Source organism: Vulpes vulpes, chromosome 12, assembly GCF_048418805.1.
Source record: "Vulpes vulpes isolate BD-2025 chromosome 12, VulVul3, whole genome shotgun sequence".
In the NCBI taxonomy this organism is placed as follows: Eukaryota; Metazoa; Chordata; class Mammalia; order Carnivora; family Canidae; genus Vulpes; species Vulpes vulpes.
Genome location: NC_132791.1, coordinates 71,812,091 through 71,823,096, shown reverse-complemented (window position 1 = coordinate 71,823,096; position 11,006 = coordinate 71,812,091). Strand labels below are relative to the sequence as shown.

General features: G+C 49.2%; 1 protein-coding gene across 1 annotated transcript; it reads left to right on the top strand.

Moving 5' to 3' along the window:
• Positions 1–755: 755 nt before the first annotated feature.
• CBY3 (chibby family member 3) lies at positions 756–2,803 on the top strand. Its single transcript, XM_072731919.1, is given in 3 exon segments — positions 756–919; positions 2,058–2,235; positions 2,237–2,803. Coding segments are annotated over 3 exon segments (903 nt in total). The 3' UTR covers positions 2,798–2,803.
• The last annotated feature ends 8,203 nt before the right edge of the window (positions 2,804–11,006 follow it).

The window sequence follows — 11,006 nt, the reverse complement described above, 5'->3', positions numbered from 1 at the left end:
GAGACGCAGAGATACAGGCAGAGGGAGAAGCAGGCTCCATGCAGAGAGCCTGATGTGGGACTCGATCCCGGGTCTCCAGGATCACGCCGTGGGCCAAAGGCAGCACTAAACCGCTGAGCCACCCAGGCTGCCCCATTCAGGTCTTAACATGAACATCAAATGCCTTCACTGAACACCATGTGCTAAAGTCATTTTCTGTAGTCCTCGGTTTTTTTCATTGTATGTATCAAATTCTTAGTTATTTCATTTTTAAAAATTCTTTCTCCCTCATCTATGCTGTTAGGGCCCCACAGATCCCCTTTCCTGGTGATGCACTCACCCCATATGTGCCTTATGTGTTGGCTGACAACTCACAGCTGCCCTCGCCAATAACTGATGGGAAAAGAGGGATGGAAGAGAAGGGATAGGGTACAAAAGACTGGCTTTCCTGTGGTAAGGAGGCCTAACTCCATGGTGCAATTTACACAGTGGGATGGGGCTGAAGCTAGTTTCCACTTGAGGCCACTCTCCTGTTTCTTTTAGTTTGTTTCCCTGCCCTGTCCTGTTTCCTTCACTCCCTTCTCCTGAGAGCACTTCCCCAATAAATCAGTCAAACAAGAATTCCTATCTAAGGCTCTGCTTCTGGGAACTTGAACCATGACATCCTAAGTAAGCTTAATGAGGGACTATCTTGTTTATTTCCTTAAATCAAATTCCTATTTCCAGCTCTGCAGGGCTGTGCCTGGAACACAGCAAATGCTGTGTGTCGAAGGAATATGGGGAAAGCCGTCTATTTTATAGCTACACTGTCAGCACCCCTTCTGTCTGGGCTAGTCTGGCTTGCAGGCATTGTGAGTCATAGCTGGTGGACAGCAGCTGAGCGATTCAGAGAGGGGCCAAGCCTGGGACAGCAGCTCAGCGCCTCCAACACATCCTCCAGGTGAGGCACAACCTGCAGTGAGGATTATTGGAAAAGGGCCCTCTGGGAAGATGCAGCCACGAGGGTGGGGCTGGCTGCACCTCTTGGCCCCTCTTTGGGCTTTCAGAGATGTCACACTGGGCCAGATCTAGGGGAAAGTACTATCCCCTCAGCCCAGATATGTGCAAGAGGAATACGAGTGTGTTGGATGGATGAAGGCATGACTGAGGGTTCTTTCCCTTTTCACCCTCCGTGGAGAGAAGGGTAATTTAAAAGAAAACATACAGTCCTTTTCCCATAGAATAGAGTCAGCACTTCCAGGCTTTGGGGGAGACAGAGACCTAGACTAGTTGTTATCTGGACTTCAGCTTCTTTGAGGATGTAGTCCGCTTGGGAGAAAAGTCACGTGGAGCCTGCATAACTCCTATTCCCTCAAATCCTCAGCATAGGTCCTAGCCCATGGTACATGCCCCCAGGATGCCACTGAGCATACTGAGCTACTGTCACCAACACACATATCTGGGTTCCAAGCTGGACCAGTAGCATCTTGAGGGCAGGCACGGGCTAAGAACCCCTGCCCAGACCAGGCCTGGCCCAGAGCGTGTTGTAAAATAACTGAGTGTGGCAATAATGGCATCGGTTATTTTATACATCCTACAGAATACTTTTTCTGAATTCAGAGCTATCCCTGGCTTTGTAATCCATCAGTGCCAGAATGAAACTTATGCTTTGGCCCCCTTTCCAGCCTCCTCTTGTATTCCTAGCCGAGTACCATACACCAGCCCTATCCCAAGCTCTTCTTCACATCTGGAAAATGCAATCTGTGCCTGGATCTTCACTCTGCCTAGAGGCGCTCCCTTATCCACCCCAATTTACCTGGCAAAGCCCTGCTCAACTTTTATGTACCTGTCTCTACCGTTCCCTTCTCCCGGGCCCATAACCCCAGAAGCCCGCCCAAGGCTCAGAAAGCTAGGCACGTGGTCCTTCATCTGCATACATGTTCCCTGGACCTGACACAGAGTGGTGTTTGGGGAAGTTAGTTTCAGGAGACCGCTGTCGCGCCCGCGTGCCGGGGTGGGCTCCTCGGCGAGCTGCAGCGGGTTAGCCCTTGGTGCCAGCCTCAAAGCTAAGCCTCATCCACCGGTTCTCGCGGTTCAAGGGGCCAGCTTGTCCCAGCAGGCTGCTCACCCGGACTCTTGCTCCCCAGCAGTGCCCCTGGCTCGCCTTCATCATTCTGGACACCGGGGCTCGGGAGGCAAGGGTGCAGCCCCGCTGGCCCACGTCCCCGAGGCTCGGCGTCCGGCACCCGCGGGCCAGACAAGGCCCACTCGGCCCCTCGCCCTGGAGGCCTTCGGGTGCCCCGCTACCCGGCACACCGGCCGCCTGTGGGGGGAGCTGCGGCAGTTCTGGACCGACCATTTCTCGCGGCGCTTCTCGCCACGGCGGCCGCCGCTGCGCCGCATCTCCTCCATGTCCACCTTCTACCTGCTGGACCACCGGACGCGCCAGACGGAGCTGGGCCTCAGCTACGGGGCGCCGCGCACGCGCCTGAGCAACGAGGCCTTCGTGTTCCGCGGCGGCCGGTGGACCGCCGAGGGGCTGCCGGGGCGGTCGCAGGCGCCGCTGCCCTCGCCGACCATCTCGGTGGGCTGGAAGGCGCCGGTGCAGCGGGTCAAGAGCCAGGTGCTGCTGGAGGAGAACAACTACCTGAAGCTGCAGCAGGAACTGCTTATGGACATGCTGGCCGAGACCACGGCGCGCATGCACCTGCTGGAGAAGAAGCTCGACTCCGAGGCCAGCCCGGCTGCCGCGGCGCGCGCCTGGCAGAGGAAGATGCGCAAGCGCGAAGGCGCCAGCGGCGTGCTCATGATCGAGCCGCGCGCGCTGGAGTCGCGGTGACGCAATAAAAGCTCGTGCGGCGCACGCGCACTCCGCTTCTCGCGACCTGCCGGGGCGCGGTAGTGGGCGGCGGAGGGGGCGGGGCCGGGGGCTCGCGACCCGCGGGTAGGGACCTCTTAGTAGGCCGCGTGCTCGGGCGACTCCGCTAGGAGCCCGACTCGGGAGGGCGCGGTAAGGGCCGTGGGGGAGGTGTGTGTGCCGCCAGCTGGGAACGCGAGGTGGGAGGCGGCACTCGCGGAGGGGGGAGTGGGAGGGGCGCGAAGATGGCCGGCGGGGGCAGGCGGTGGCGTTCTTGGCCCCAGGGACGGAGGACCCGGTCGGGCAGGCAGCGATGCCTTGGGGTGATGGAGAGTGACGTGAGGCCGCCGGGCGGAGGGGGGCGGCTTCCCCCTAGCTCCCCGGGCTTAGAGGCGCCCCTCAGGCCAGAGGGGTTTCAACCTGAGGCCAGAGTGGGTGTATTTTTTAAATTTAAATATTTTATTTATTTATTCATGAGAGACCGAGAGAGAGAGAGAGAGAGAGAGAGAGAGACAGGCAGAGGGAGAAGCAGGCTCCCTGCGGGGAGCGCAGTGCGGGGCGGCATCCCGGGATCCCGTCTAGGGACCACCACCGCAGCCACAGGCGGATGCTCAACCACTGAGCCACCCAGGTGCCCCAGAGTGAGTGTATATTATGCAGCTTTCTGGAAACTGGGCTCAGCCTCTCCCACCTGGCTGTGTAGCTTTTGGCGAATGTCTTCTCTATTATAGGGCTCTTTTTCTCCTCTGTAGAATAAAGGGTTTGTCTCACCCAGGGTACAAATAAGCACTCTCCAGGGCAAATCCTGTACACAGATAGGATTTGCTCCACTCATATTGTTTAAAAATTTTGCATTCGTTGCCAACATTTCAGAATTTGCAGATTTCACATTAAATATCCAGATTTCTTGTCTTCTTTTGAAAAAGAGACTTGGTCACCCTGGATCTCCTTCATTCTGTCCAGCAGCAGTTCCCTTGGGCTGAAGTGTGACTGTCACCTCCTGGTACCTTCACTTCTTTCTTTTTGTAGGTGTCTAAGTGTGATCTCTTCCTAGATCCCTTCTGGATGAGTGTTCTTTCTCAGGACTTGGGGAGCCCATTTCCACAACCCCCATATATACAAGGTATTATATAAGGTGCTTCAGGGAGTGTACTGTACTTGTGGATGATGTGGCTGCACAACAAAAGATGGTGACACTGGTCTCAGCAATCTGTAACCTTTTCCCTGGAATGTAGAATGCATTTCTGCAGCCACTGAAACTTGAGACTGTGGACTCATTTCCTTAGGGCCATATGACAGCTGTGAGAGAAGTGGGTGTCCTGCCCCAGCCTAACCTTGTTTCAGGAGTAGACTAGGGATTACTGGACAACTACTTTGTTTTGTTTTTTTTTTTTAAAGATTTATTTATTTATGATAGACATAGAGAGAGAGAGAGGGAGAGACACAGGAGGAGGGAGAAGCAGGCTCCATGCCAGGAGCCCGACGTGGGACTCGATCCCGGGACTCCAGGATCGTGCCCTGGGCCAAAGGCAGGCGCCAAACCGCTGAGCCCCCCGGGGATCCCCTGGACAACTACTTTGTATTAAAAGGTGGCCTTATTAATTCAATCAGCAAAACAACACAAACAGGTCATTAGACACTTAAGTTTAAAAACATTTCTTTTGGGCAGTGCTTTTATTTGTATTTTAATAATTCTATATTTACATTAATATCGATTAAAGTATTTAAAATAGTTATGATGAACTAAAATTTGTTTTTTTTTTTAAATTTTTTTATTTATTTATGATAGTCACACACAGAGAGAGAGAGGCAGAGACACAGACAGAGGGAAAAGCAGGCTCCATGCATCGGGAGCCCGACGTGGGATTCGATCCCGGGTCTCCAGGATTGCGCCCTCCGCCAAAGGCAGGCGCCAAACCGCTGTGCCACCCAGGGATCCCCATGAACTAAAATTTGAAATAAATTTTCCTTTTTTTTTTTTTAATTTTTTTATTATTTATTTATGATAGTCATATATATAGAGAGAGGCAGAGACAAGGCAGAGATAAAGGCAGAGGGAGAAGCAGGCTCCATGCCAGGAGCCCGACGTGGGATTCGATACCGGGTCTCCAGGATCGCGCCCTGGGCCGAAGGCAGGCGCCAAACCGCTGCGCCACCCAGGGATCCCAAATTTTCCTTTTGAACTAAGAAAGGGGGAGGGTCCTGCTGGCTTATTTGGAAGAGCAAATGACTCTTGATCTCTGGGTGGTGAGTTCAAGCCCCACGTTGCGTGTAGAGATGACTTTTTTTAAGATTTTATTTATTGGGGGATCCCTGGGTGGCTTAGCAGTATAGCACCTGCCTTCAGCTCAGGGCGTGATCCTGGAGTCCGGGATCGAGTCCCGCGTCGGGCTCCCTGCATGGAGCCTGCTTCTCCCTCTGCCTGTGTCTCTGCCTCTCTCTCTCTCTCTCTCTCTCTCTCTCTCTGTCTCTTTCATAAATAAGTGGCAGAGACACAGGCAGAGGGAGAAGCAGGCTCCCCACAGGGATCCCCAGGACCCTGAGATCACGAGATGGCTCAGAGATTACTTTAAAAAAAAAAAAAATATATATATATATATATATCTAGAGAGAGAGAGAGAGAGAGAGAGACCTGGGTAGCTCAGCTGTTGAGCATCTGCCTTTGGTTCAGGGCCAAATCCTGGAGTCTTGAGATTGAGTCCCACATCGGGCTCCCTGCATAGAGTGGGAGTCTGCAAAATTTTAAATTTTATATATATACACTAGGGCACCTAGATGGCTTCTCTCTCTCTGCCCCTCCCTCCTATGCTTTCTCTCTAATTCAACTAAATAAAATTTTAAATATATAGATTAAATAAAATTTTAAAATAAATTAAAATGTTTAAAATAACACAACTAAGAAAAAAAAAACTATATACAGAAAAGGAAATGAGAAGGGAACCAAAATAATAACACTAGGGGAAAAAACAAAAAGAAGGCACTAATGGAGAAATATTAAGTGAAAGAAGCTATACAGAAAGAACCATGTATTTATGATTCTGCTTATTTTTTTGTTAAGATTTTGAGAGAACATGAGTGAGGAGGTAAGAAAGAGTCAGAGGGAGAGGGAGAAGCAGACTCCTCCCTGAGTGGGGACCCCAAAGTGGAACTTGATCTCAGGACCCTGGGATCATGACCTGAGCCAAAGGCAGATCCTCAACAGACTGAGCCATCGGCACCCCTACATAATTCTGTTTATATAAAATATCCATAATAGGCAAATCCATAGAGATAGGAAGCAGATTGGTGGTCACCAAGGGCTGGGGGAAGAGGGAAGGAGGGAGGAACTGCTTGGCAGGTGAAGAGTTCCATTTTATTTTATTTTATTTTATTTTATTTTATTTTATTTTATTTTATTTTATTTTATTTTATTATTTTATTTTATTTTATTATTTTATTTTATTTATTTTATTTTTATTACTTATTTTATTTTATTATTTTATTTATTTTATTTTATTTTATTATTTTATTTTTTAAAGATTTTATTTATTTATGAGAGACATAGAGAGGCAGACATAGGCAGAGGGAGAAGCAGGCTCCCCATGGGGAGCCCGATGCAGGACTTGATCTGAAGGCATATGCTTAACCACCAAGCCACCCAGGCATCCCAAGAATTCCCTTTTAGAGTGATGAAAAAGGTTTTGGAACTGTTTGGTAATGGTGGCACAACACTGTGAATGTTCTAAAAAGCCACTGAATTGTACACTTTTTTTTTTTTTTAAGGATTTTATTTATTCATGAGAGACATGGGATCCCTGGGTGGCGCAGCGGTTTGGCGCCTGCCTTTGGCCCAGGGCGCGATCCTGGAGACCCGGGATCGAGTCCCACATCGGGCTCCCGGTGCATGGAGCCTGCTTCTCCCTCTGCCTGTGTCTCTGCCTCTCTCTCTCTCTCTGTGTGACTATCATAAATAAATAAAAATTAAAAAAAAATTTTTATTCATGAGAGACACAGAGAGACAGAGGGAGAAGCAGACTCCATGCAGGGAGCCCAACGCAGGACTCGATCCCGGGTCTCCAAGATCAGGCCCTGGGCTGAAGGCAGCATTAAACCACTGAGCCACCTGGGCTGCCCAGAAGGAGAAGCAGGCTCCCTGCAAGGAGCCTGATGTGGGACTCGATCCTGGATCCCAGGATTATGCCCTGAGTCGAAGGCAGATGCTCAACCACTGAGCCACCCAGGCGTCCCTGAATTGTACACTTTAGTGAGTTTTAGGCCAGGCAAATTTTACCACAATAAAAATGAATGTTAAAGGAAAGTGCTTTATATAAAAATATGGAGTAAAATCTATAGGAGCTGTGGCAAAACAGCCAAAATCATAACAGTGATCCAGGAATGCCTAAAGTTTAGGGAATATCGCTTTAGTCAGAATATTTGAAAATAAATAGTTCTAGAGTAAAGTATCTGCCCTACCAGACAGGTGGGCAGGCAGGGAGCCCCACATTTAGGGAAAGTCATCCAAGTGGCTAAAGGGCCCAAAATAAATGGAGCAGGATGATATTTTGAGATATCTGACTTTGTTCTTTCTGCTGTGGAATTTCACCCCCTTGCAGAGGCAGCTAAACTCATTGCCCCAGGGAGGGATGTGACAGAGCAGAAAGCAGGAACAAAGGACTCTTTGTAGCTTTCACCTCCTCCAGCTCAGAACTCTTAGGGGATAAGACCTCTGCAAAAGTATTTTTGGGCCTGAGCAGGGAGGTCAAAAAGGCCACAAATTTGTCAACAGCTAGAGGAAAGATGAAGGGAAATGAGAGTAGAGTACCTGGTAGGTCTTCCATCTTGCAAAACCTATCCTTTCTTGACCTGACATTCCTTTCCAGCTACTGCCCCATTTCTTCACTTCCCTTTGTAAGGAAACTCCAAAAAGTTGCTTGTATTCACTGGCCTCAGTTCCTCCCTTCCCTCTTCACTCTTAATCCCCCTTGAGTTGGGGTGTCTCCGTATTCCCCCTCTCCCCCGCCTGCTCTCCTCAAAGATGCCATCACCACCAGTGTTGTTGACTTTGGCCAATTCTTCATCCTCATCTTGGCCCATCAGCAGCATTTCTTGCACTTGACCCCTCCTCCTCCTCCTCAAAACTGTCGTCACCTGGCTTCTGGGGCATTACCAGCTCCTGATATCCCTCCTCCCTCACTCTTCCTTCTCCTCAGTGTCTGGCTGGTTTTACTCTCACTTCCTTTGGGTGTCTGCTTAAATGTCACCTTTTCAGCCAGGTTTTCCCTGATGACTCTGTTAAAAGAAGTGCATCTTGTCCCCTGGCCCCAACCAAAGCAGGACAACAGGTCCTCCTTTCCTATTTTGTTTTCTAAAATCTATAACCATTTGGCATGCTATTTTATTGTCCATCTTCTCTGCCTCCCCCCCACAGGATGTAAGCTCCACAGGGCTTTTCACTCTGTGGTTTCCTATATCTCAGTGTAGAAAAGTGCTTAGCAACACTTACTAGGCCCTCTCCAAATAGTTCTAGATTGAACAAAGGTCTATAGACACAGGCACCTGAATCCCAGGGAGCAGATGGTATTTGGCCTTTGGCATTGTCACAGATTTCTTTCTTTCTTTCTTTCTTTCTTTCTTTCTTTCTTTCTTTCTTTCTTCTTTCTTTTTTAAAGATTTTATTCATGGGAGACACACAGAGAGAGGCAGAGACACAGGCAGAGGGAGAAGCAGTCTCCCTGCGGGGAGCCCAATGCAGGACTCGATCCCAGGACCCCAAGATCACAACCTAAGTCAAAGGCAGACACTCAATCACTGAGCCACCCAGGTGCCCTGTCACAAATTTCTGACCCCTTGTTAGATGTTTTGGAACTTCTTGTTATATCTGAGCAGCTCACCTCTGACTTTAGCCACAGCTATGGTAGATGGCCCCATGTACACTGTCAGTGCCTCATTTCAAGTGTCTCTTGTGGCTTTCTCCTAAGCCTCAGAAGCTCTCTCAACCCACAGGCCTAGCCTGGGAGTGCAGATGAGTTAATGCCTTTCTGAGCCAACCTTCACATAAGGGACAAGAGCCAAAATACACTTTGTTGAATTTTCCTTCTACCTGGTATCACTCCCTTTCTCCTGTTTCCTGGATTCATCTCTACCAAATCAACTGCACTCAAGTTCTAGATGCAGGCTCTGCTTTTATGGGGCCTCAAGCTAAAACAGTAGGGAGTAGCCCTAGAAGGGAGACTGTAGGAATAGGAATCTAGAAGAATGGCTCCTCTGCCATTCAGAAGGCAACAATCACCACTCTTGGTCAGGGGGTTGGTGACAACCCCGCATGTCCTGAAGCATAAGATTGGTAGATTGGAATGAGAAGTTGAAGGGAGAGCTTGGCTCATAAATAGCTTTGTCACTTGAAAGATAGGGAAGGGGTGGCCCAGGTGGCTTAGCACTTTAGCACTGCCTTCAGCCCAGGGCCTGATCCTGGAGACCTGGGAACGAATCCTGCATTGGGCTCCCTGCATGGAGCCTGCTTCTCCCTCTGCTTGCATCTCTGCCTCTCTCTGTGTGTCTCTCATTAATAAATAAATAAAATCTTAAAAAAATATATAGGAAAGCGCTATCTATGAGGATTATGGAGGTGGTTTGTTTTTCTAAGCCTGCTTTAGAAACTTTGCAGAAAGAACGGAAGGCTCAAGAGAGCCCATCCAGCACAGGACTGATAGGAAAACCAGAAAGTCCCTTGAGGCAACAAAAGCAAATGTTCACTTTGCAGCCAGAAAGCAGAGCATGCTGACAAGGAGACCAATCATAAGGGCAATCATAAGGGCGGCAGAGGTGCAGAGGAGACCTGTGCATCCTCAACAATTTTCCTGTGCTAAAGTCAGGGCATTGAACAGGGGCGATGGGATCCTGAGGCCTGGCATGGGATGTTGGGGTGAATATACCTAAGAATCGTGAGCCCTAGAGGCCCTGAATCCTCCTGGCCAGCAGCTTGTGCTTCCTTCCTCTTGAAAGAGAATAGCCTCATTTTGCCTGGAGGCCATGCAAAAATCTCACCTGAAGTGAATATCTTCTGAAATGATGCTAATCACTCTCTGGATCACCTCTGCTCCTTGCCTCCAGACCATCAACTAGAATTGGGTCTCAGCTTAGCCTAAGCAGTGAAGCACAGTTCCTACTCTAGGAGGAAATAGCTCAGTCACCCGGAAGTTGCAGGATAGATCTAACCGCAGGACCTAGGAGGGAGCACATGCAGGAGTGGATCTTGAAGGTACTAGATGGGGGAAGGATATATAATATTGGATAGGAGTTGATTGATACAAGAGCATTTGCCATGACTCAAGACCCAAAGTCCTGCCAAGAACATTCAGAGCTTATCCTAAATGACTCCGAAAGTTTGGACATGATGGTGGCCTCAGTCAATGAGGTGGAGATGCCAGAATTGCCTTGGCTGAGTTTGTTTTGTTTTGTTTTGTTTTTTGTTTTGTGCCTTGGCTGAGTTTTAAAGAAGGTGCATAAAGGCTCGGAGGAGTGGGGATGTTAGAATAGGTGTATTACATAAAACCAGAATATTGACCATTTAACTGTTCTTTGGTAGCTTCCCAGAGGATGCTCCCTCCACTAAAGCAGTAAAGGACAAGACAGTGAGGAGGGCATTGAGTCATCCAGAAGCTGTTGGCAGCTGTCCCCTGTCAGCCAGAGTTGACAGCAGGAGATTGCTGCCACGGAGCTGGGTTCCCTCATGTCATTGGAAATGATGGGATTCTTGAATGGCATTTAACCGTTCCACTGGTGACATGGTACTTAAGACAGAAGGGCATACTTTGCAGAAGGGCACACTTTGCAGCAAGTTAGAGTGACTGCTGTGTGTGGGGGGGTGTCTTGCTTCTCAGAGCTCTCTGGCAATGCCATGGTGTCCCTAGAAGCAAAATAAATGGGCAGCCAAAGGAGGTAGCGAGGAGTAGAAGGGGTGGAGAGCAAGGACGAGAGACATGCCTGCAGAGACATGCCTTCCTATTTGGACTCGTCCTAAGCAAAGGTAGGTAGGGAAAGCTCCAAACTGAAGCTAGGTTTCTACCACTGCAGTAGAGTGGCAGGTTTGGCATACAAACTAAGTTAAAGAAAAACATTTTTAAACCACATTTCCTAGCACCCCTGAAAATGTGGAGTAAGACATATACTGGCTACAAATACTAACAAGGAGACTAGGCAAGAGGGGACATGG